Below are 27,340 nucleotides of genomic sequence, written 5' to 3' on the forward strand. Positions count from 1 at the left end.
TTTGGTTTTTTTTTTATTATTATTATTTTTGAGCATCTTACTCTGTCACCCAGGCTGGAGTGCAGTGGCACGATCTGTGCTCACTGCAACCTCCGCCTCCCGGGTTCAAGTGATTCTTCCTCAGCACCCCCAAGCAGCGGGGATTATAGGCGGGCACCACCATGTTGGGTTAAGCTTTTTGTATTTTTAGTAGAGATGGGGTTTCACCATGTTGACCAGGCAGGTCTTGAACTCCTGGCCTCAAGTGATCCCCCCACCTCAGCCTCTCAAAGTGCTGGGCTTATAAGCATCAGCCACTGCACCTGGCCGTTTTTGATGTTTTTGATAGATATTTTTAGAGATTTTCTTTCCATACAGTTGTGTCAGTTTACACCACCATCAGAGGTTTAGGAGAATCCATTACTATTCTCTTCTGATACCTTGTTCTGCTTATTTACCCTTGTTAACTTATTTGTTCAAGCTTTTCCTCTGATGCCTCCTTATTTTAATGAATACACACACACACACACACACACACACACACACACACGTTTTTGTGTCCTTAAAGAAGGCTAACCTTTTGCTGTCTTTGCAAAAACTCTTCCTTTCTTTTATCCATTTTATTTTGAAGTAAGTTAGACCTGCTGCCTCACTTTCCTTACTATTCACTTCCTCTTAAGTCTTTGCGGTAACTTGACAGTAGACACATTGAGAGCAGAGGTCATGTCTGTTTTATTACTGAATGTCCAGTACATAGTCGGTACTCGATATTCTTCATCTGAAGGAATGAATTCACCTCCACCCACCATCCACTTGGTCCTAGTCACCCATTCCTCCTGTCTCTTCACCTTAGCTTTCTGGAAATACTACACCATCTTTCCATACCTCCACCCATTGTCCATTCCCCTTTGCATTTTCTTGGTTCCAGCTATGATAGGCTGCTCATTATTCATCTGCCACCTTCCATGTGCCTGCCTTCCTGGAACCCTTCTTTATGCTGCTCTTTCTCCTAGAAGTTTGCCATGTTCTGTCCTCTCTTCCCTTCCTCCAGTTCTGCCTGGCAACATCATGCCATCATTTCCCCCCATTCAGAGCCATGCCAAAGGCTTGCTCTAGGAAACTCTTTCTGATATCCCTCTCCCCAACCACCCCAACCTTTCTCCTTCTTTAAACAACTGTAGAACTTTGCAGGAGGTTTGTAGGGCCTACCAAATATGGGCCATTGATGTGCTATTTTTAACTTCTCCTACCCAAATAGAAACTCCTTGAGCTATCTCTTATTTTTTCCTTCTGTGTATAACAGTCTTTGCACATCATTAGTACTCAATTAATATTTTATTGAGGTGCCCTATAATCTGACATTCCAGGGAGCTTTCAAGGAAACTTTGTCCCACTAAAAACAAATTGAGGATTGTTTTGTGGGTTATTCCGCTCCTTTGTCTTCTAACTCATAGAAGTTCCATCACGATTCTTAGGGGTTGTAGGGTGTGTCCACTTATTTTAAAATGTCAAAGACCAGAAGAGTGGAGAATGGGAAAGTGGCAAAGCGTTAGGACTGGAAAGATGTTTAGAGATCACGTAGGCCAACCCTTAAATTTTATAGATGAATAAAGTAGTATCTAGGAAGCTTAAGTAACCTGCCTGAAATCACACAACTAGTTTGTGGTAACACTTGGTCCGGGAGGTTGTCAGTTGACCCTCTTCAGGGCTTGTTCCCACAAGGTGCCACAGTACATGTGAGGATGTTAGGTTTGGGTTTGTGTTGAACTGTTAAAAGAGGCATGTAATATTCTATATATTGCCTTTAATGGATTAATACATAGGAAATCCAGACTCTAAATAGAGTTTTGTCTGTCTTTCCCTTAATAATTATAATTTTTATGACTAATTCATTTATACTAACTGGGAGAGTTTCTAATTACATTAACATAGGATGGTATAGAATGATTGGTTGACATTTGAGTAAACTTACTGAAGTGCAAAATACTTACAGAAATGTATACAAGTGTATAGTTGGAATTTTCAAAAAGTGAACACATCTACGTGACTAGCCCCAGACTGGAAAAAAGAACAGCACCAGCAAGTTTAGAAACATTTAAAGCACTAAAACGTTTGGAGAAACAAAAGGATTTTGAAACTGTAAAAGGCCAGGCATAGTGGCTCTTGCCTATAATCCCAGTCTGAGGCAGGAGGATCCCTTGATGCCAGGATTTCGAGGTTACAGTGAACTATGATCATGCCACTGTACCCTACCTAGCCTGGGTAACAGAGTAAGACACTATCTCTAAAAATATAAAATAATAAAATATGTTTTAAAAAAGAAACCATATAATTTTCTCTTTTCTCCCTACAGGTGTTGTCAGTATGTGTGTTAACAACAATACTTGGTTGTATATTTGGGTTGAAACCAAGCTGTGCCAAAGAAGGTAATTAGTCGTGTGTGTGTGTGTATGTGTGTGCACAGCCTTATTGAGAATGTGATTGAGGTAAACATTATCTCCTGTTTCTATGAGTACTCCATAGATATTGTCAAGTCAACCCTGGTTTGAGCCTTCTTCTTGAAACTCTTGTATTATATTAGCTATATAAAATTCTACTTACAAAACTTACAAAACTTTATCCCCAAACAAGGAGGAAGGGCTATGACTAATAAACAAACAAACATCTTCAAATAATAAAAAATTAAGAACGAATAAGCAGACATGGCCAGGGGTTCTGATGCAGCTGTCCTGGAGCTCACACTCCTTGACTTCCTCCAGACACTCGGAGGGCATTCTTTACTGCTCTTTCCCCCTAAGGAGTTAGTTGCTGAAGCAACCCTGTAGGCTACTAGGTGACGGTTACCATCCCTGGGCAACCAGAAACTTATCAGTACGTGCTCTTAAGGTTCCAAAATTGCAGACATTGGTTGTTTCAAAGCCATAGTGATATTTTTTGAACTTCTAGATATATTTTTTTCTTTCCATCAATTGCAGAAATCTATCCAGCATTGATGAGATTACAATAAATAATTAAACTGGATCACAGTAAATTGTAGCGGTTATTATTTTGTCTTTGAGGTAGTTCCCCCCCATCCCCTCGCAATAAAATCATTGATGGTCATCCTAGAGAATTCAGCTTTGAAAACTGAACAGGTTCTTCTGTTTGGCTATTCTGTGATTATAATATTAATTATTAAAAAAATTTTTAGTGGTTATTAAGCTATCATGTACTGTTGAAAGGTAGTCATTTTATGTATTCAGTAAACTATTCAGAACACATGTATCTAAGTTTAACTGAAGTCAACAGTTACAGACTTTATTGTTTACCTATGTCATCTTTTAGCAGGAAGTGATTCACTCTTGAGTTGACACATACAAATGGAAAAATAGCAATTTTAATCCAAGCCCGACATAGTATGCATCGTATTTTAAAAAATTATTAGGTACATATTAATGAGCTCCAAGTAATAGCCATTATTCTAACAGACTTCCCTGACCCCCACTCCAGGTTAGGAAAGTTCGTATTTCTGACACTAGAAATTATTATTGTTACTTCATCTTCTTAAAATTGACTGATTTCCCAGTATCAAATGAGAGTTAAATTCCATGGCAGTGTCTTTTTGGGTCAGAACACCATTAAAGTCAAGAACTAAGATTATTTCTTGTTTGTTGTTGTTGGATGTCCATTATTTTCCATGTGTTCCTTTTTTTCTTCTTTTTCTCATTGTCCTAATTTTCTCATTCTCCACTGAAACCTGGCTTATTCAAGGTATCTAGTAATGAACTTCAACAGTTAAATTGTTGTTTGTCATGAAAAGTACTTTCCTCCCATGTCTACCATTTATTCATTTAGCAAAAATGTGCTAATCTTAACTACATGGCATGCACCTGGCTGGGTTTTAGAGATACAGTATGCTGGGCAAAAGCTAGATGTGGTCTTGATTTGCCATCTAACTGGGATATTAATCAAATAACCTAGTTACAAGTGGAATTAAGTAATTGAGGGGAAGGATAAGGTTTTATATGAGCTTAAAAAAGTGGAAATCAGGCCTAGCTGGGGAGTTAGGAAAGCTTTTTGTAGGGAGCCAGGCTGGATCTAAAGGTGAAATGGGTGTTTCAGGTCAGGGAGGGAAGATCTATGCTAGGGAGCATGTTCTGAACAAACCCACTACTTCTTTACACCAGGATTGAGAGTGAGGCAGGCTAGGTAATCTTTTCCTTTCTAAAATATTCGTAATCACTTCTAAAAAAATTTTTTTCCCACATTTTGAAATTTTAGGGAACCTCATGCCTACTTAATCCAACTTTTTCATAGCATGAAATATTCAGAACAAGCCTTTATTCTGACTTTTATTTTATCATACCATAGGTATTTAAGTCTTATCAGACCCAGTAAGGTTTGTAATAATAATAATAATAAAGTTCCCTTTCTTTCCTACATCAGGATATAAAAATCATAAATCAGGTACATAAGGTTACTTTCTGTTTGTATCATTTTTTTGTGTGTATTTGTGAAAAGATTTTTGGGTTACTTTATTACTCCATCTGTATTTTCTAAAGTGGTATTTGAACCTAGTATACACCTGACTTAGTTGTATTAGTTGATGTTTTCTTTGAATTATATAATGATTAGAAACATCTGACTTATTGTTCAATATTTTCAGTTAAAAGTTGCAAAGGTCGCTGTTTTGAGAGAACATTTGGGAACTGTCGCTGTGATGCTGCCTGTGTTGAGCTTGGAAACTGCTGTTTAGATTACCAGGAGATGTGTATAGAACCAGGTAAGGATGTGCAGGAAAAAACGGAGTTATGGTCATTAGGAAAAGATCAAGGAAAGTTCTATGTCTTTCAGATATGTGATTTACCTAATTTATTTGAATTTTTTTTATTTAGCATACATACACATTTTGACATTAGCTTTTATATTTTCTTTCAACAGTTCCTTAAGAGAAACACATTTACAGAATTCTTTGTTAAACATTTTATGGATAGCAGAACTTTGCCTATTTTTAATGTATGCTGAAAACCTTTGTAATCTAATTTGCATTCAAATTCTAAAAGCCTGCTTGAAATATAGGAATAGTTTCATTATGGTTCTCTGACAGCAAGAGGTCTTATATGTCCACCTATATTTTTAAAAATAAAACTATCAGAATATGAAAATTTTCTTAGATTTGGACTTCTCTGCATATGACATGGAATAGTATTTAAATGAGAGAGATTTATCTATTTTTCATTAGTTTTTATTTTTTAAAGACAGGGACTTGCTCTGTCACCCAGGCTGGAGAGCAGTTGCTCGATCATGGCTCATTGCAACCTTGAACTCCTAGGCTCAAGAGATCCTCCTGCCTCAGCCTCCCAAGTAGCTGGAGCTACAGGCTCACACCATTGTGCCCAACTGATTTTTAAAATTTTCGTGGAGATGAGGTCTCACTACATTGCCCAGGTTGATCTCAAACTCCTGGCCTCAAGCAATCCTCTCACCTTGGCCTGAAAGTCAGACTTAGATTAAATTTTAGGAGGTAGAAGAAGCCAAGTCTGCATATGAATTGCATAGTGGTAAGGCGCATCTAAATTTGAAAATGACAAAATTCTAGAGTTCTAGTGAAATAATAATAATTGGTTCCTACATATTTTACCCCCCTTAGTTTGGAGTGGCCATGGTAGCGGCAGATTCTGTGAGTGGCTGAAAGCTGTGAAATTGTTCATTGTTGCTCATGGATCACACTCAGGAAGACAGCAATTCTGTGTTCACTTTGCACATGTTGAATTTGAGACATAAAACACATTTTGCTGATGTTTGTTTCTAGAACATATATGGACTTGCAACAAATTCAGGTGTGGTGAGAAAAGGTTGACCAGAAGCCTCTGTGCCTGTTCAGATGACTGCAAGGACCAGGGTGACTGCTGCATCAACTACAGTTCTGTGTGTCAAGGTCAGGTGCTCGTTGGGCTCTGCAGCAGCTTGGCATCTTCCAGCGTCTTAGCTGGGCTTTACATAGGTGTTATCTTTTATACTAGGAGTCATGGCTATTGGCCAACTGTATTAGCTGAAAAAAATAATTTTAAAACTTTTTATTAAAGAAACTTTTAAACATACACATGAGGAGAGATAGTATGTAATGAACATTGTACCCATCACCCAGCTTAATGATTATTATTATGTACACATGGCGAATCATATTTATCTATAACCATGCATTCTCCTGCCACCACCCTCTCATGTTATTTTGATAATAGCAGCATACTTAATGCTGTATTTGTGGAAAGATCCTTCTTACAGTCCTGGCTGGCTTTTATGTCCTGGCTTCCCTCCTAGTAGATGGGGACATTGTCTGCTGTGCATTGAGAGAGTCGATGTGAAATTGTTTAGAAAGATTCGAGGGCATTTTGTAAGGTGATACTATTATGATGTCTTGTCCAGGTATTATTATTTTTTCAAATTTCTTAACAGAACCTGACTCTATATGAGAGAGAACTAAGACACCAAAATACCAAGGATTTTGATGAGTGGATAGAAGGAGAGGGTTGTAAATTTTGGCTGAAAATATTAAGAATTTGAAAATGGAAAAGATACCTTCAAGTTCTTACAAATACAGTAGTATGTTTTAGTCTTACAGTTATGCATCTATTTTTAATTCCTGATATCAACTAACTCTTATTTTGAAACAGAATAATTATCTATATTGATTATACACCTCCAGAGTCATGTCCTGTGTTATCTATCAATCTGTTCACATACTTTGTTTTTAGAGTCTGTCCTAATGTGTCTCACAAGCATCACAATTATTATTACTGTTAAGTGTGTTGAATTCATTTTATTTTCTTGAAAATATTTTAGGTGAGAAAAGTTGGGTAGAAGAACCATGTGAGAGCATTAATGAGCCACAGTGCCCAGCAGGGTAAGATTATATTCTGAGGTATTCATTTTTTCTTTTTTAGAAGTACAGCATCATTTTTTTCCTTTCCAAATTAAGATGATAAAAATAACAAAATCACTGATTTATTAAACATTACAGGTTGAGTATCCTTTATCCAAAATGTTTGGTTTGAGAACTGTTTTGGATTTTGGATTTTTTTTGATTTTGGAATATTTGCGTTTTACCAGTTTGAGCATCTCAAATCTGAAAATCCCAAATGCTCCAGTGAGCATTTCCTTTGAGCATCTTATCAGTGCTCAAAAGTTATGGATTTTGAAGCATTTGAGATATCAGATTTTCAGATTTGGGATGTCCAACCCGTGTTTTTAGCCAGATCTTGTGTTTGGCAATGGTGGAACAGAGATTATTATGGAGTTATCCCTATTCTGGAAGTTTATAGAAAAAAGAGAGGTCATGAATATTTAGTCTTTAGTATTGAAGAATGCTAGATAGAAATATTTGCATTTTCCTTTTCAGGAAGGAAGGATCTTTACTTTCATTTGGAGTTTTGAGAGCTGCTAAACTTCTGGAAAATTTAAGTTCTTTTTTTTTTTTTTTTGTATTTTGGTCCATTTATACATTTTTGGGATAAACAACCTGTTTGTGAGAGATGATACATTTTTTTAAATAATTCATGTATTTTTTTTTTGTCCTTCAAATATTTTGTACAAGGTCTTCCATATATGACACTATCAAAAAGAGTGTGTGTGGAATTTAAAGGGTGAAGATTTTATAAAGGTGTTAGGTGTATTTATCTTTGTTCCATTTGAGGTCTACCATCGCATCCATTTGAATTATTCATTTTCAGAAATGTATTTTTACCTCTTTAAAATGATAGTTTTCTCAGACTATTAAAATTTTTAAGCTGTATTTTAGTTCATTTTGTTCATGCATATAATTTTTGTTTTAAGTCTTCTTTTTTTCTTTTGGAAGGAAGAGTACTTTTGATTTAAATAAACAGGAGCAACAGCAGCCAAAACTAAACCTCAACCAAATGATTTCAACAGAAGAGCCTTTTTTTAAGGAAAACTTTTCATGTACCCTAAACTATCTTTTAAATCCAAGGAATACTAGGAATGTTAGACTTAGGGAATTTTGAATCTTTCTTTTTCTTCTAAATATTGCTTATAATTTTTCAATTGTAATATTGAATCTTTTAGTGGAAAACATAACCCTTTCTTTACAAGATCGTAACTTAGGCCACTTATTATTACACTGGATAATTTACCAGTGTGTTTACCTGATGGCCCACTAACCTGCTTTTATGATTTTTGTTGATTGAATAAAACTAGTTTTATATAGTTTTATTTGGACCATTAAGACTATATACACTGGTTCTGCAGAGTCTCTCAGTGGAGCTATGTTACAGATAGTAGCTAGTGAAAATTGTATAAAAATTTTCTCCTTGTTGGGTTGCTTTTGTGTTTGTATATGAGGGTAAGATGGGAGGAGGCAGAGTTGAAAAGGCAAGGTAAGATATTTGCTGTCAAATTTAAATTTACTGAGTAAACTTTCAGTGGGAAGTCCTCTCACAGTTATCCAGTGTTAAACTGCCAAGAGCAGCTCGGCTGGGGAGACCCTAACCCAGTGGCGCTAGAGGAATTAAAGACACACACACAGAATTACTGAGGTGTGAAGTGGGAAATCAGGGGTCTCACAGCATTCAGAGCTGAGAGCCCCGAACAGAGATTTACCCACATATTTATTAATAGCAAGCCAGTCATTAGCATTGTTTCTATAGATATTAAATTAACTAAAAGTATCCCTTATAGGAAATGAAGGAAGGGATGGACCGAATTAAAAGAATAGGTTGGGCTAGTTAACTGCAGCAGGAGCATGTCCTTAAGACACAGATCGCTCATGCTATTGTTTGTGGCTTAAGAATGCCTTTAAGTGGGTTTTCTGCCCTGGGTGGGTCAGGTGTTCCTTGCCCTCATTCCGGTAAACCCACAACCTTCCAGTGTGGGTGTTACGGCCATCATGAACATGTCACAGTGCTGCAGAGATTTTGTTTATGGCCAGTTTTGGGGCCAGTTTATGACCAGATTTTTGGGGGCCTGTTCCCAACATTATACAAGTTCCCTACCACCTACCATGTATCACTAGATGCTACAAAATGTCTGAGCCATGACTGTTTGGGGGTAGCCACATAGCCACCGTCCATAGCTATTCTCATTTGTCAAGTATATTAGCATCCTCTATGGTTTTTGGCCTCTTCTTTGGAATTTCCACACTACATGTTAACTCTTTGTATATGTATGTATGTGTTGTTGAAACCTCATTGATCATTCCCAGCTTTGGAATCATTTCTTTGTTGTTTATATATTTAAATATAGTATCTTTCAAACTTTTGTATTAAGTATTTATATCTTTTAAATATAATAAGCCTAAAAACTAAATACAGTATATATAGGCTTGGTGAGTGGCTCATACCTGTAATCCTAACACTTTGGGAGGCTGAGGAGGGAAGATTGCTTGAGCCTAGGAATTTGAGACCAGGCTGGGCAACATAGTGAGACCTCGTCTCTACAAAAAATAAAAATAAAAATATTAACCAGGCGTGGTGGTTTGTGTTTGTAGTCCCAGCTACTCAGGAGGGTGAGGCAGGAGGGTCACTTGAGCCCAGGAGGTTAAGGCTGCAGTGAGCTGTGATAGCGCCACTGCACTGCAGCCTGAGCAACAGAGTGAGACCCTGTCTCAAAAATAAAATAATAAAATAGTGTGTAGTGTATATACTATATGAAGTACTATTTACTATATTAGAGTCCATATCAGAAAGTGGTGGTTCAGGAAAAATATTTACGGAAATATTATATGCTGGGTTTTTTTATTGTTTATTTTCCTGCAAATTGGGAAAACAATATTATATTTCAGTAGCAATTGGTTTAGCTTTTCGAACAGCAGGAACCATGAATGATGTTTCTGTATGGTGGCTCAAAATGATATGAATGCTTAATATATACTGTTTGATATATGTATTATGAAATGATAGAGCATGTATATAAATATAAATATAAACGCATGTAAAATATACTTTATAAGTATGCTTGCCGACTTTGTTAGTTAGTTTTCTTAAGATCACACAGACCTTAGTGGAAAATCTTCACTGGACCTGTGCCTAGAAGGTAGCACATCTTCATTGGATATGTCTTGTCTTTGCTTCTTTAAACATTTTTTTTTCTTTTTCATTACCCAGGTTTGAAACGCCTCCTACCCTCTTATTTTCTTTGGATGGATTCAGGGCAGAATATTTACACACTTGGGGTGGACTTCTTCCTGTTATTAGCAAACTAAGTGAGTAACTTCGGAGTTTACTGCTGGAATATCACGATTTCAGTGCGATCGACTAGGCAGGCAGTCTTTCTTGGAAAAGTACTGGCAGAACCTGATTGTTTCACTAAACTTTTCTATGGCAAAGTAGTTGAACCTGGTGATAAGGAACTTACTTTTAATAGAGTACTCTGAAGCTGTCCTTCAAAAAAAATAAGTTAATATGGTTATCTTAGAATTTTAACCTTTGGCCATTTTTATATGTATTTATTCTTTCTCAGAATTTTGAATTCCTTGTGAAAAAGTCCCTTGTTTATTTATTTTACAAATATTATTATTATTTTTTTTGAGACTGAGTCTCACTCTGTCACCCAGGCCGGAGTACAGTGGCGTGATCTTGGCTCACTGCAACCTCTGCCTCCCAGGTTCAAGCGATTCTCATGCCACAGCCTCCCAAGTAGCTGGGATTATAAGTGCATGACACCACGCCTGGCTAATTTTTGTATTTTTAGTAGAGACAGGGTTTTGCCATGTTTCCCAGGCTGGTCTCAAACTCCTGGGCTCAAGCAATCCACCCACTTTGGCCTCCCAAAGTGCTGGGATTATAGGCATGAGCCACCACGCCCAGCCTTATTTTACAGATATTTTATTTCAGAAATAGAATTTCAAAAACTAAAGGTATTTCTGAGATATTACAAGTACAGACAGACTATTTGTCAGTTATTCTGTATTCTCCTTTGGATTGAATTGGATTCTTCCAATTTTTTTTTTTTTTAATCTCAATCAGGCCTTAATTAAGTGGTTTTTCTATAAATTCCCCATAAAATAGTAGAATGGTGTTTTCTTAATATTGATGCTAAAGTTTTAAATCACGTTAACAACCTTTAAGCAGCTATAATGTAATACTGGACCAAAACAGAAGTAAGTAAATACAATTACTTTAGCTTTTTTCTGGAATTCTAAATTATTTTTTACCAGATTAGAGTATGTGAGGTGCTTTAAACATTAACATCACTCTCTGTATATTCATATGTATGTCACTATGCTTGTCTTATGAAGTGCCAAAATAATTTTGGGAGAGTTTTAAAAATGTTTAGTTTTTAATTTCTACATGGAAGAAGATGGTTTTGTTTTGTTTTAATATTTTGCATAAAAAGTCTTTAGCTTTGCATGGACAAAGCTGTGTTCTTCCCAGCAGGCCCATGGCCTTTGAAGGTTAAATACAGCCCTTTGTTACCATTATCAGGAGAGCTTGTCTCTATGGTGCCAAATGCGGCATTGTGAGTTTAGAGTTGAGAGGTGGAGGTACCTGTATATGAAGTTTACAATAAATCATTAAACAATGAGCCCAAGCCCTAGCTTTGAATAATTAGGGAATGTAGCCTGTAATTCTGAACTGAGAGAAGGCAGTGAGATAATATAGACACATGCCAATTTGAGGGACATTTTTGGGCGAATGGAGTATGGAACGCTGGAATCATTAGTTATGTGTTCCCTCCTCAATCATAGAGGCAGGAGAAAAAGAACGAGGCACCAGAACTAGATCAGCAGGCCAACAGGAATAGTCGGACTTCGGCGCTTTCTTGGACTTGAAGCCACAAGATGCCTTTTGTCTTTAAAGCGGCTGAGTTTGTCCAAGGTTAGCTCGTTCTAGATCTATGGCCTGGGACACTGTCTTCCCAGCTACTCCTTCACCCTTGTTTTAATTTTTAGACTTAGTTCAGGGTTTTCTTTTTCTGCCTCTTATGATTTAGGTATTTGACCACTAAGTAGTATCAAAGAACTTACAAGCGTCATTTTATTATAACCTGTTCATCTTGAATGAAGTAATGTTATGGGTAATTGGCTTACTTATTTTAATGTTTTTCTGACTAAGAGAAAAATGAAGTCATCTTTAACATTGGATTTGTATCCAGTGTTGCTTTATAATTCATCCTGAATTTTTATCTGAGTAAAATCCCTCCTGGGCTAATTTTTTTTATGTGATTTAGACTGCTGTGGTACCACCACTAAAAGAGGTAGGCCAATTGTCAGATGTGTTTAATAACGATGTTTATTTTTTTCCCTTCTAGAAAAATGTGGAACGTATACTAAAAACATGAGACCGGTATATCCAACAAAAACTTTCCCCAATCACTACAGCATTGTCACCGTAAGCTCTGCATTTCAACTTCTATCTGTTTGCAGAAGTGAGATGGGATTGTAACATTTTTTTGAGGGAATAGATTTAAGATAAAAGAAAAACAACTTATTTTCCAGCATGTAGTTAAGCAAGGAAACCCAGGTTCTGATCTTTGCTGTGCCACGAACTAGCTGTGGCTTTGGAAAGGTCACTTTACTGGCTGCGTCTCCATTTTCTCATCTGTGAAAAGAGATGACTCAAGACCTCAAGAAGCGATTTCCTGGTTTCCTTTCAGTGTTAATATTCTGTGATTCTTGTTTCCTAGTTTTGAGGCTTACTTTATTTGAGCCAAAAAACTGTCCCAAACTCCTGTGTTCACAACTTGTCTTTCCAATCATCTTGATGATGAATTTAAGCAAGCTACTTCGCCTGACTCCAAATAGGATAACAATCCTGTTTTTGTTTCAACGTTTCCAGATTTAATTTGAGTCAAATAAAACAGTAGAACTCATTAAACTTTAGAATTGAAGCCAGAAAATTAGTATGTTAGCTTATATTGATTCAAGCTACTCTGGGACCTCACCAAAAAAGGAATTCGTTCTGCAGAAATGCTTTACTCAGCAATTTAAAAAGATAGCAGCATTGTTTTTTTTTTTTTTTTTTTTTTGAGACAGGCTCTCTCGCTGTCACCAGGCTGGAGTGCAGTGGTGCAGTCTTGGCTCACTGCAACCTCCACCTCCCGAGTTCAAGTAATTCTCCTGCCTCAGCCTCCCAAGTAGCTGGGACTACAGGTGCACATCACCACGCCCAGCTAATTTTTGTATTTTTAGTAGAGTCGGGGTTTTGTAGCCTGCATGGGCCTAGGGGGACTGCACAAAGTGGCAGAGGCAGGGAATGTGGGAATAAAAGACAAAGTCAAAGAGTATATCTGGAAAAAGGGGTCAGGGGGTACCTTGCCTCTAGTGAACAAGGGCCCTGAGCTTTACACAGCCCTCCATATTTATTAGGCAAAAGAGATAGCGAGTGGTTGTCTGCTAATTTTCAGTTGGCCTTTTGGTTCACAGCAGGCTTGTGAGACTGCATTCTTTGAACAATAGGCTAGATTTTTCAATAGATGACTTCAAGGATCCTGGCGCCAGGGAGTGAGGCCCTCAGCAAATCTTTTGGTGGCAGGGCAGTGTGAGTTTGCCCACAGCCTGCATTCAGGATAAACAGTTTGCTGTTTGATCATATAGCCTCCAGTGGAATGCTGAGTTGGTCACGTTCCCTGGGGCCTTCGGCTCCCTGCAGGGTTTCACCATGTTGGCCAGAATGGTCTCCATCTCTTGACCTCGTGATCCGCCTGCCTCACCCTCCCAAAGTACTGAGATTACAAGTGTGAACCACTGGGCCCAGCCAAGGCTGCCTTTTTTATATAGATCTTTATCCTTAGTATTACTGACTTATTTTCTCCTATTACATAATTTAAATCACAAATACTACATAAAATCTTAAGTGGTTGTGTTTTGCCATTACCCGATTTTTTTGTTTTTCTTTCCTTAAACTTACTATAGTTCCTTGTGGCTTCAGTTATCGGTTTCTTTTTGATGATTTTTTTTTCTGTGAATTTATTTAACATTAAGTAAACACAACTTGCATATAATCTGTTTTATCTTTTTTAGGGGTTGTATCCAGAATCTCATGGCATAATTGACAATAAAATGTATGATCCCAAAATGAATGCTTCCTTTTCACTTAAAAGTAAAGAGAAATTTAATCCTGAGTGGTACAAAGGAGAACCAGTGAGTTCTTTGTTTTTCTACTGAAATAGTTTATTATTCTCATCTATTTCAATTAGAGTAAAATAACCAGATTCTCTGGAGCTTTTAATAACCGATTTCATTTAGTGTGTCTGTGGCCATTCTTTTGTAAATGGAGATGAATGCTGATAATCCTAAACATAACTTGTATAATTGCGTAAAAGGAGAGTAGTTTATTTCAGAGGTAGATTCAGGTTGTGCTGGGCCATTTCTCTTTTCTGATAAATTCTTCTTCTACCAGTAGCATAAAGCAGTAGTATGGGGGTAATACCTTTGATCTACACAAAACTATGTTGCTTTTGAAAGTCTTGGTTTGATTTACATGTGCTAATTTAGGAGGTTCTTTCCAATTGTGATTTAGCTGTATTCTCCTTTTTACTTTTTAAAATTCTCCAATTCTCCAATTTACTTTTAAAAATTGCCGCAATTTAAAAAAATTTTTTAAAAAGTTGCCATAATTTTTTAAATTGCCACAATAATTATATAAGGTCTATTTAAATAATCACGATATTCCTCTTAGAAGGACAGAGAGCATAAGAGTTTGCAGGTTATGAATTCAAATTTTAGCTCTGACATTTAAAGCTGTGTGACTTTGGACAAATCATTCTGTTCTGCCTCCGTTTTATCGTATCTATACTGTAGATAATATTGTTTACTACTTTGTAGGATTATTGTGGGATTATGTGAATTAATAATATAGCATGCTTGTAGGAATACTATTTAGAACCATGATTGGCCATAATAAGTGCTTAATAAATGTTAGTTACATACACAAATATCTCAGCAAGTTAAAGACATGTATATTTGTGAATTTTTTTTTCTTTTTAGAGAAAACTGTCAATTAGGGGAATAGCTCCAAAAGCTGCAGGAGTTAATCTCTGACTATTTAATATCTTGTTGCTGCTTAAGAGTCATATTACATGATTATTGTGATCTAAGTGCTGAAGCTTGTTGACCTTAAAAACATTCTAGCACTAGAGAGGAATTCATTGGTGTTGCATGAACACATACTTTCATGAGAGATGAATGTTTGCATGATTTCTTAATTTTCCTTCATTATCTGCTCCAGATTTGGGTCACAGCTAAGTATCAAGGCCTCAAGTCTGGCACGTTTTTCTGGCCAGGATCAGATGTGGAAATTAATGGAATTTTCCCAGACATCTATAAAATGTATAATGGGTATGTGAAATGAACTTTTTCTAGGATCTGTAACATAGAACAGCTTATTCTTATGTAATCTCCTTTTTATCAAATCCTAAGCTTTAGCATTTGAGTGATATGTTGACTGAAAAATGAGAACTAAAGAACTCTTTCTCAAAGAGTTTAGATAGATGGTAAATGGACAGTAAAACTAGAGAAGTGGGCCGGCCTCAGTGGCTCACACCTGTAATCCCAGCACTTTGGGAGACTGAGGCGAGTGGGTCACCTGAGGTCAGGAGTTCGAGACCAGACTGGCCAATGTGGTAAAACCCCATCTCTACTAAAAATACAAAAATTTCCATTTCTAAATTAGCAAATATGCTTTCTAATGTAAGAAATGGATTAGAATTAACCTCTGTGTGATATTTGAGATCCATGATGCGTTGAGAAAAAAACAAAAACTTTTTAATAGGAGAAACTCTTTGGCCCATTTGAGCAAGATTACTGAAATAATTTTATTTATTTTTAAATTATAAAATTTCTGTCACAATATCAATACAATGCATTTAGAAGGATGAACAGAAAATATCTTAAATCCCAGATACAAAATGCATAGCAGTTTTCCTTGTGGTCTTATGCTAGTTTGTGTTCTTTATGGCTTCTGTGAGCACAGTGCAATGCCTCTTCTTCACCTTCTTATTTGCCACTGTTTTTATTCCATGGACAGTAATTAAGAGTTTATGGGCTGGGCATGGTGGCTCATACCTGTAATCTCAGCACTTTGGGAGGCCTAGGCGGGCGGATCACGAGGTCAGGAGATTACCTGGCTAACACGGTGAAACCCCGTCTTTACTAAAATACAAAAAAAAAAAGAGAAAAGAAAAGAAAAAAATAGCCAGGTGTAGTGGTGCACACCTGTAGTCCCAGCTGCTCAGGAGACTGAGGCAGGGGAATTGCTTGAACCTGGGAGGCGGAGATTGCAGTGAACCGAGATTGCGCTACTGCACTCCAACCTGGCAACACAGTGAGATTCCATCTCAAAAAAGAAAAGAAAAAAAAAGAGTTTATGTACTAAGAATGGGGGATTCAAAGATTAATAGTATATGGTCTGTTGGCTTTTTAACAGTACACAACTAATTGTACTTGGGTGTGGCAAGAACTCTGATTAGAGGTGTGTAAACAAAGCCTGTGTCCAGAGGAAGGCATAAGGCATAGTCAATTCTGCTCAGGAAATACTGCCTAGAGAACTGCTGTCTGCTTCTCAGGTGCCTGCTTCACAGCTGTGCTGACTCATCAGTGAGTGAGTGCTTCGTGCTGGAGGCTTTGCAAAGTATATTAACACATGAGCTATTCATGTGGTATGCAGTGACTGTTTTCAGGCCCATGAATATTATCCTCAAGTAGAGGATAGCAAGCAAAGTTTTAAATCCAGTTGCAACTTTTATCTGTGTAAAACCTAACTTTCATTCCTTCACTGGGAAAATAAATTTTTCAAATAAAACTCTTACTTGATTTCCAACACAATAGATGTGAAATAGCTTTTAGTAGTTCTTAATGACATTTTCAATGAAAAAAAAAAAAAACTGTATTTTAAACCCAAACAGTTGTCAGACATCTTTTATTTTTGTTTGTTCTTAATTTTAGTTCAGTACCATTTGAAGAAAGGATTTTGGCTGTTCTTCAGTGGCTACAGCTTCCTAAAGATGAAAGGTCTGTAGGCAATTAATTTCTATTGTAAATACTTCATTTTGTAGAAATAATACACTATTTTAAAAATAGACTACAACAAAACTTTGCTATTTGCTATGCTGTTTTATATCGAAATAAATTCTTTAATGATCATACCACATTTTGAAGAATTTCAAAGTTGTAAATTGTTTCTCAGTAGAACTGTTACCCTTTAATCCCTATCAATTGATGAATTATTTTTTCCATTTTGTTTTTCAATGTGTTCGTAAAATATTACATTTTGATACTGTTTGATTTAGACCACACTTTTACACTCTGTATTTAGAAGAACCAGATTCTTCAGGTCATTCATATGGACCCGTCAGCAGTGAAGTAAGTACATTTTTATCAGTAATTATTTCATTAAACCCAGTCATCAAACTGAACCTTGCTTTGAAGGAGGCTGCTGGACCATTCTGTAAGATTCTATGGTTTCTGGAAAAAGCAAGTATTATACACAATATTACTAAATAAAAGAATGCACTTTAAACACAATAAGAGTTGGGAGAATTGTTTAGCCTGTGTTTTGCACAGTGCTAAATTGAACTGATGATGTAATTAGCTTCTATATTTTCAATGTGAAAGCCTTTATCCACTCCATCGCCCCCTACCTTGGCCTAAATACTAAGTGCTTTTTGAGAATGTTGTAAACAGCTAAACCTCCAGTAGAAAATACAGGGTAATAAGTCAAATAGTAGAGGAAGCCTCCTCTGAACTCTCTTGCTTAGGAGATATGCTTTGGCCACCTGAGACCATGCTTACAACAGAGGTCCCATAGAAGGATGGGAGATTTTATCAAAATTATAGCGATATTTGAATAATTATTTTTGTTGAGTATTTCCTAGGAAACTAGAGGTATGAAACAGCTCATGGACTAACACTTTCAATGTAACATCTCGTTTGATCTGACACCCTTTCAGGAACTTAGCCAGCTCCTAGCTACATTTTTAATCTGTATAGCACTTTAAAACAGCAAACACTGCTTTCAGTTTTCACGTGGCCGTATCATTTTTGTTACCATTTTAATGGCAAAAAAACACAATTACTTTTGCACCAACCTAGTATTTTGGAACACGGGAAGCATTAGAACGGAAAATGATTTGAAGGCTGGGCACAGTGGCTAACACCTGTAATCCCAGCACTTTGGGAGGCCGAGACGGGTGGATCACCTGAGGTCAGGAGTTTGACACCAGCCTGGCCAACATGGCAAAACCCTATCTCTACTAAAAATACAAAAAAATTAGCCAGGCCTTGTGGTGTGTGTCCATAATCCCAGCTACTCAGGAGGCTGAGGCAAGAGAATCGCTTGAACCCAGGAGTGGGAGGTTGCAGTGAGCTGAAATTGCACCACTGTACTCCAGCCTGGGCGACAGAGTGGGACTCTGTCTCAAAAAAAAAAAAAAAAAAAAAAAAAAAGAGAGAAAGAAAAAGAAAATGATTTGAGCATATTTCCTTGTACCTCTAAGTTGACTTTCCTTCTGATATATATTTTGTCTGTGACCTAAGATATGAAAGGAAGTAAAAAGTAAGAATCTTGACTCTTTTGGCTCATTATGAAAGTGGAAAGAGGTATTGCCAGGATCCCTCCTGTCTGAATCCTTGTGTAGTTATCTTGTGCCGCCTATGATTCCAAGGGGGTCGTAGACTATTTAAAAAAAAAAAACACTCTTTCTTAATTTCTAGGGCTTTACTCCCAAATTCCTATCAGTTCTTCCACCCAGGTAGCCCAGGTTGGATAGTCGGTGAGCCTTAAGGACTCTTCAGCACAGAGTGGAGACTCTGACATGTCTGTCATGATCCCTGTTTTTGAGGGTGCTGCTTGCCTAATTCAGCAACAGCAGAGGGAGGAAAAAAAAGCATCCTTATTTTTCTCACTTGAATTTACAACAGCTGCCTAAACCATCTTCCCTTCATTTCCGTTTCCCTGGGTCTGCCCTAGATTTGCCCCTCTTAAAAAGTAGGTACTGCCTGGATCACTATCACCTTGGATAAAAGAGAGTGAAGAGAGAAGGAAGTTGACCCTCACCTAGGTCTGTTTTTACCCTTTGTATTCTTTCCATCAAAATCCATCTCCAGCAGCTCCACTGTAGTTAGTAACTCCATTGTGCCTTCCTTTCATTCTGTCCTTCAACTTAGCAGAAATACTCCTGGCTTAGAGGGAGGATAAGGAAGATGCATGCCAGCAACTTGGACATGTCATAATTGGTCAAAGGGAAAAGTTTCTTGTAGCTGTTGTCTTGATTTGAACAATTAGCTACATGATAGTTTGATTTTTGCTCTTTCACTAAAGTCGCTGATACCCAAGACTTGTGTCTGGGTCAATTTGGCTACAGAAAAATCCAAGGATCATTTTATACTTCTTTATAAGGTTACATACAGTTTAAAATCATTGCTACTTTTTCTAATTCACTAACAATGTGCCATAGCATCTGCTTTTCTGACTCATCTTCATTTAAGGTTGAGCCCATTACTTTTCAAATCATATCCATCAATTTGCAAGCTCTGTAAACTCCAGCATTACTGGCACAGCAAAACCCACTTTATCTTAATGCTTAAAAATTCCAATTCATGTCGCTTGGATATCTTTGAATGAAAGACCTTGTCTTGTTTCATATTACAGTGAAAAAGCTTATCTCATATTACAGTGAAATATACTGACAATGAATGAAGATTAAACTGATTCCACACGTTACAGAAAACATACAAAACTGCACAAGAATTTTTCTCAAATGGTTTTGCAAGGAGAGAGGGTAAAATGAGTGCCGGAAAGCAATTTGCCAATATCATTTGTCATTCTGTGTTCCTGTGATATTCATATGTAAAATACATGCGGTTTGTAAGGAAATAATGAGTTGTATTCCTTTGAGTTCTAATTTAGAAAATTAAATACATTGAATTATAAGAAGCATTTCATGAATAATTTGAACATTTTTGAAAATTAGGAAACGTATTTATACAGTGACCATTTGAATGATCAGTAAGTATAAGAAGAAATTAATTGAGGAAAATGAAGTGGTAATTAAGAAAATATTGGTTTCTGGCCAAACACTGTAGATTTGAGCTATTATTATTTTGGCTTAAGTTGGGTCTAATTTAAGTAGTAGCATTCTGACCTCGGAGGGGGAGAACTAATAGATCAGCTAATCTCATTCACAAAACTTCAAATTGAACATGTATAGAATTAGGACTTTTGCATTGTTAATGATCTGCAGTCATTTACTGTTCTTTGTATCTCTGACCCTGACCTGTCTTAGTCTAATGTGAATCAGCTCATCCTAGTTACATCCACTGGCCCTTATCTATCTATCTTTCTTTTTCTTCTTCTTCTTCTTTTTTTTAACAGAGATAGCTTTATGTATAAATAGCCATTAGTGTGGAATGCATCGCATGAGGTTGTTGCTTCCCATTCTTAGGTCATCAAAGCCTTGCAGAGGGTTGACAATATGGTTGGCATGCTGATGGATGGTCTGAAAGAGCTGAACTTGCACAGATGCCTGAACCTCATCCTTATTTCGGATCATGGTAATCTGAGTTTGCATTATTTGCTCTTCAGGATAAAGGGCTGAACAAAGTTTACTTGATTGTTTCCCAATTTCTTCTGAATGTTACAGTGAATTCTTTTTTAAAAATGTAGTTTCTTGTGGAAAGTCTTTAGAACAAAAATACATTAAATATAAAATATAAGTGAAACACAGAATTCACAGAAACCTAAATGCCTATCAAGCACAATGTACCAATCTTCTGATTTGAGAAAGGAATACACCAAGAATTTGAATAGTTAAAAAATATACATTTTCAACATTAAATTTTTGTAACTCTATAATTTTAGATTTAATTGGACTGATTATTATGTCTTCAATTGTCTTTTTTTGTTTTTGAGACAGTCTCATGCTGTTACCCAGGCTAGAGTGCAGTAGCATGATCACAGCTCACTGCAGCCACAGCTTCCCGGGCTCAAGTGATTCTCCTGCCTTAGCCTCCTGAGTAGTGGAACTACAGGCATGTGCCTTGACTAATAAAGAGATTTTTTTTTGGTAGAGATGGGATCTTGCTATGTTGACCAGGCTGGTCTCGAACTCTTGGTCTCAAGCTCCCACCGCTGCCTCTCAAAGTGGTGGGATTATAGGCATTAGCCATCGTGCCCAGCCTTCAATTTTCTTTAGCATGATAAATCTGACTTTAGAAGCATTATATATTAATTTCGATAGTATTTTAATTTCACTTGTACTTACTGTGATCTTTGTAACACGCTTGTGTACAGTTTGGGGACTATAGGAGCAGTGTGCCTACAGAAAGTAGAAAATAGTTTCTTTTTGTTATTGTTCTTGTTGTTTGCTTCAGAAATAATTATAGAAATCTGTGTTTAGAAACAGTCTTAAGAAGTTACATGCTAAAGAAGCTCCAGTCTTGGAATGAGAGTGAATCATACACATCCACTCCCAGGTGGTTTGGGGCAAATAACTGGGCTTTCACATTCAGTCTAAAACTGTGATAAGACATTCTTCTTTGCTCACATGATGATATTGTAATATATAAATAACAAGAAACATTAAACTACATTTGGGTGATGGAAAAGATTTTGAAAAAAGTGAAGCGATAGGTACAGCTGAAATTCTGTCTTACCTATCAGATGTTCAACTAATATGAGTGCTACACACCCTTGTTTAACGAATTTAACTCTGGAAGTGAAGGAAATTCTGCTCTGCATATGAAATTTTTTGTTAAAGTTACAGCATGTTTTGGGATTTTTTTTTTTCTCCTAGGCATGGAACAAGGCAGTTGTAAGAAATACATATATCTGAATAAATATTTGGGGGATGTTAAAAATATTAAAGTTATCTATGGACCTGCAGCTCGACTGAGACCCTCTGATGTCCCAGATAAATACTATTCATGTAAGTATATCTCTGTGATAACTTTGAATATGGTCATATTAAGAATACCTTCCTCTAGGCCGGGCACGGTGGTTCACGCCTGTAATTACAGCACTTTGGGAGGCCGAAGTGGGCAGATCACCTGAAGTCAGGAGTTGGAGACCAGCCTAGCCAACATGATGAAACCCTGAAAATACACATATGATACTATACTGTATCTGTACTAAAAATATAAAAATTAGCCTGGCTTGGTGGCAGATGCCTGTAATCCCAGCTACTCAGGGGACTGAGGCACAAGAATTGCTTGAACCCAGGAGGTGGAGGTTGCAGTGATCTAAGGTCATGCCATTATACTCCAGCCTGGGCAACAGAGTGAGACTTGGTCTCAAAAAAAAAAAAAAATAATAATACCTTCCTTTAAATCATTATATCTCTAAACTAAAGGGAATCAGAGTTAATTTTTTTCATGATTAAATCTCCAATGCAGATCTTTTGTACACAAATGGATTTTATGGGACTGGATGTGAGAACACAACTTACCTATTGGTTATTCGAGGACTAAGCATAGTATTCGATGAGCTTAGTGCAATTTTATGTTGAAGTATGTGTTTTATTTGTGTATCAGAGTGAAGATTATACTAGAAGAAAAGTTTAAGAGAAAAATCCAACTACATTTATTCAAGTTTAATTAATTAATGACACTCCATTAAAATTACTTAGTATGGGAATAATATTCTGTTGTGAGGAGGAGTGCTGGCAGAAATGATTAATTCTATAGGCAATTGATTCCTGTCCTCCCTTAAACCATTTCAGAAACAATAAAGAATGTATCTTTTAAATAGGGAAGAATGAATTACACATTCTCTCTTGACCACATGTGGAACATAAACTGCCAAAAGATGTTTTAAAATATTTATTCTTTTGCCAGTCATGTGTATTTCATAACTGTTTCCACCTCTGTTACCTCCCTCTCTTTTTGATTACCATCCATGATAACTTTCAGATGTGTAGAGCAAATTTTGTCTTTTTGATATAGTTAACTTTGAAACAGAAATAGAATAAGCTTTTCTGACAATTATCAGAATTGGGTTAGGTTGGGCTATTTGGTAAGATATGTTTCAATAGATAGATACTATTGACTATTAATGAGGAAAATATATTTCACTGCAGGAAAATGGTTATGCAGATATATTTACACAGTGTTACAAAGCACAGGCGGTGTATGCCTCATACCAAGTTTTAATTAGTATTTTTTTAATTTAGAAAAGTAGTACATGACTGTTATAAAACCTGTTCTAAAAACTATGCAGATACGCTGGGCACAATGGTGGTTCACACCTGTAATTCCAGCACTTTGGGAGGCCAGGGCAGGTGGATCACAAGGTTAAGAGATCAAGACCATCCTGGCCAACATGGTGAAACCCCGTCTCTACTAAAAATACAAAAATTAGCCGGGCGTGATGGCACGTGCCTTTAGTCCCAGCTACTGGGGAGGCTGAGGCAGGAGAATCGCTTGAACCTGGGAGGCAGAGGTTGTAGTGAGCTGAGATCATGCTACTGCACTCCAGCATGGTGACAGAGAGAGACTCCATCTAAAAAAAAAAAAAAAAAACTCTAGGGCAATAGCAGTCTCCAGAGATGGGATGGGATAGCTAAGCTGTACCATGCCTCTATCTCAGTTAGGCCCTCAAGTTTCCCAAATTAAAGCAAAAACTATATATGTATATCACTTTACATAAATATATAAAATATATGTATATAAAATGTATACTCTTATCTGGATAATTTTCTCCAATTTATGTAATGTTTGGCTAAAATAAAATCTGGGAAACTAGACAGTTATTGATTTGTAGTAGAAAGTACCCTAAGTAAATCCATGGCCTTACTATGCAAATTCAGTTTTTAAATTAGTCTACTTGCCTTCTCTCTGAAGTTTCCTCATACCCCTCTTATTTGAAAATTCTAGAACTGTCATTGAATATTGAAGTATACAAAGTAAAAAGTAACAGCTTCCCACCTGAAGTCCTCCTCCTTGACAACTCATTTCCCCTGTTTAGAAACAACCATTGTTAAGCTTGGATTATGTCTTCCCGGATAATTGTGATATTCGAATAATTATTTTTGTTGTTGAGTATTTCCTAGGGAACTAGAGGTACAAATCAGCTTTACAAAACACATACAGTTTTTATTTTTACCCAGTGAAACCATACCAGATCTAGATGGATAGATACTTTGAGGGATGGATGGATATTGGTTACTAACCGGATGGAAAGATGGTTGGACAGGTGGATGGATAGTTAGATGGATGAATGGATATGTGGATTAACAGATGGATGGATACGTAGATGTTCTGTAACTTGTCTTTCAATTTAACAATATGACACTATATCATGGGTGTCATTACAGGGTGATACCTAAAGGTCTGTCTAATTCCTTTCAGTGGCTACAATGTAATGACTTAAATGAACTCTTTAAAACCTGCCTTGGTGTTTAAATATAGAGTTTGGATCTGACATTCTACATTTTTGTATTATGTTTTAGTTATAGCATACAATCAACTATTAATTCTTATGTTTGTTCCCCTCCAGTTAACTATGAAGGCATTGCTCGAAATCTTTCTGTGAGTATCTTTATTTTCCATTATCTAGTTATTTTTAGTTTTGTATAATATATAGAGAGAAAGTTTCAGCATCTATTATTGGGATTGAAGGATTAGAATATTTTAGTAACCTGGGCCAACATGGAAATGCTGTGTAGTTTAAAGATCTTTAAGGTTGTGTCCCAATAATGTAGATTTGAAAATTTTTAAAGAATTTATCTATTGGCATTATGAAATTTATATGAGAAGAAGAAATCATTTTAAAACTATTTACAAGAAATAATTTTTAAAGTAGAAGGAAAAGCCATATGTCTGTACCACCATAAACACCATTAGCATTATGATATATTTCCTTCCAGTCTTTTTTTATGCCTTAAAAAATAAGTTTTTATACTAGTGCTGAGTTATCTATACTACATTTTATACTCACACATTTTAAATCTGCAAGAAAACCCTTAAATTTCAGTTATAAGGATGTTTGAAAATAGAACCATCAGTGGTAACTTAATATAATCTAGTGACACTGTCTGAGTTCTGGGGCTTTTATGCAGTAATAATTATGATTTCCTCTAAATATTTCAAGTAGTTTGGAAGATTTACCTTTTACATTATACAAATAGTAAGAACTTTTAGCTGTTTTTTCATCTGACTTATTGGGCTGGCTGATGAAATGTTTGTGAAACAAAATTTCATGTGAAGTTAGAAAGCAATTTCAAGAAAAGTTGACACTTTAGATAACAGGGAAATAATACTTTTTCTTTGCTGTTTGCAATTTCAGTGCCGGGAACCAAACCAACACTTCAAACCTTACCTGAAACATTTCTTACCTAAGCGTTTGCACTTTGCTAAGAGTGATAGAATTGAGCCCTTGACATTCTATTTGGACCCTCAGTGGCAACTTGCATTGTAAGTTCTGACAGTCTCCCAGGTAAACTTAAGTTAGTGATTCAGGGTGACCACTGGGCCCTTTCTAACAATATTGTTATGTGAAAACTGTAGAAGTATGATTCTCTTCACTCTAACTCAGGATTTCTAATGTCGGCCTATGGATGTTCGAGTTAGATAAGTCTTTGTTGTGGAGAGCTGTCCTGCACATTGTGGGATATTTGACAAGGATCCTTTACTTCTCCCCACTGGATGAAAGTAGCACTTCTTCTCTAATGTGACAACCAAAAATGTCCCTCAGCATTGCCAAAAGTCCCCTGGGAAGGAGGGATCACCCAGACTATCCTTGGCTAAGAATCACTGGTCTGGCTTTTCATATCTATATTGATTACTTCTTATAATCTACATTTGTTACCACTTGCCATTGCATGTCTTCTACACATTGCAGTATGTCTAATTGTGCTGCCAAAGCCCAGCCAACAGTTGGTAAAAGCACTTTACTTTATAATAATGAGTAACTATCTTCATTATACACAGTTATTTTTTCATTCTTCTCATACTAATCCATCAATAAACTTTAGTTTATTGGTGTGTTTGGCAAATTATTTGGATGGTTAATAGTGTTAATATCTCACAATTTGTTCATTAACTGTTTTGGTGGTTGCCAAGAAGCCAGTCATGATACATACCCCTGTCAAGCAAAACCTAAGCAGTGAACCAAAATTCAGTAAACAGAATTATACTGTCTCCACTCTTATTGGAGAGCTGGGCTTTTAGTTTTCAAAAAAAAAAAAAAAAAAAAAAAAAAAAAGAATATGAAAGGAGAAATGGTCCTATCTTCATGAGAGAACTAATATTTAGTAAATATCTAAACACCATGTTGGAAGCATTTCTTTAGGCTACATCATTGAATTTTTACAAATAACCAACATGAGAAATTGAAATCAAAGATGATAGTTAAATCTATCTAAATTCACGGGCAGTTAATCACACAGCCTATGTTCAAAACCACTTCTGTCCTGATGCTAGTGGTTTTTCTTCTGTCTACTATATTGCTTATAGTTTGTTTGTCCATGAAATAAAAGATAGAAGTGACTTGTTAATGCTTTTCAAGCCAGGTGGTTTTATTTACCCGTTATGTTGGTTTAACAAAATAGTTACATACTTTTTATTAATGAAAATAATGTTATGTTTTAAGAAAGGACTTTACATTTTTAATTCATATATGTCAACATTAGGAATCCCTCAGAACGGAAATATTGTGGAAGTGGATTTCATGGCTCTGACAATATATTTTCAAATATGCAAGTGAGTAAGCCTATTATACTTAATTGAATTGAATCTAAAGAAAAAATGATACACAAAGTTTTACATTTGAAAACAGACTGTGATTATATGTCTTGAATGAGAATTAATGAAACATACTTTCATAAAGCTATTTTTCTTTGAACATTAAAGAATTTTGTTAAAATTTTATATTCATTGGCTATTACTAAAAAGTCAAAAAACAACAGATGTGGTAAGGATGTGGAGAAAAGGGAATACTTACTTATACACAGTCGAAGGGAATGTAAGTTAGTACAACTTCTGTGGATCACTGTATAGAGATTTCTCAAAGAAATAATAATGAAACTACCCCTAATCCAGCAATCCCACTACTGGGATTTCCCAAAGGAAAATAAATCATTTTATCAAACAGACACCTGCACTCATATGTTTATCGCAGCACTGTTCACAGAAGTAAAGTCATGGAATCAACCTAAATATTTATCAATGGAGTATGGATTAAAAATGTGGTGTGTGTGTGTGTGTGTGTGTGTGTGTGTGTGTATGTATATATATATATAGATATCGTGGAATACTGCTCAGCCATTAAAAGGAATGAAATCATGTCCTTTGCAGCAACATGGATGGAACTGGAGGCCATTATCCTTAGTGAAATAACTCAAACAAAAAACTAAAAACCACATGTTCTCGCTTGTAAGTGGTAGCTAAACAGTAGGCACACACGGATGTACAGAATGGAATAATAGATATTGGAGA

The 27,340-nt window shown here is 36.3% G+C and overlaps 1 protein-coding gene across 2 annotated transcripts in view; it reads left to right on the forward strand.

The window, feature by feature from the left end:
* The window catches only part of ENPP1 (ectonucleotide pyrophosphatase/phosphodiesterase 1), a 114,344-nt gene that overhangs the window by 36,218 nt on the left and 50,786 nt on the right, over positions 1-27,340 (forward strand). For both annotated transcript variants that reach the window (XM_038000886.2, XM_008007025.3), the window contains exons 2-16: positions 2,333-2,405; positions 4,625-4,741; positions 5,771-5,896; positions 6,802-6,862; positions 10,077-10,174; positions 12,223-12,302; positions 13,934-14,053; positions 15,141-15,250; positions 16,856-16,921; positions 17,200-17,272; positions 20,353-20,461; positions 21,703-21,834; positions 24,402-24,433; positions 25,191-25,318; positions 26,536-26,605. In XM_038000886.2, coding sequence (XP_037856814.1) covers positions 2,333-2,405; positions 4,625-4,741; positions 5,771-5,896; positions 6,802-6,862; positions 10,077-10,174; positions 12,223-12,302; positions 13,934-14,053; positions 15,141-15,250; positions 16,856-16,921; positions 17,200-17,272; positions 20,353-20,461; positions 21,703-21,834; positions 24,402-24,433; positions 25,191-25,318; positions 26,536-26,605 — 1,395 coding nt within the window. The remainder of the gene's footprint in view (positions 1-2,332; positions 2,406-4,624; positions 4,742-5,770; positions 5,897-6,801; positions 6,863-10,076; positions 10,175-12,222; positions 12,303-13,933; positions 14,054-15,140; positions 15,251-16,855; positions 16,922-17,199; positions 17,273-20,352; positions 20,462-21,702; positions 21,835-24,401; positions 24,434-25,190; positions 25,319-26,535; positions 26,606-27,340) is intronic.

This window comes from Chlorocebus sabaeus, chromosome 13 (genome assembly GCF_047675955.1).
Source record: "Chlorocebus sabaeus isolate Y175 chromosome 13, mChlSab1.0.hap1, whole genome shotgun sequence".
NCBI classification, from domain to species: Eukaryota; Metazoa; Chordata; class Mammalia; order Primates; family Cercopithecidae; genus Chlorocebus; species Chlorocebus sabaeus.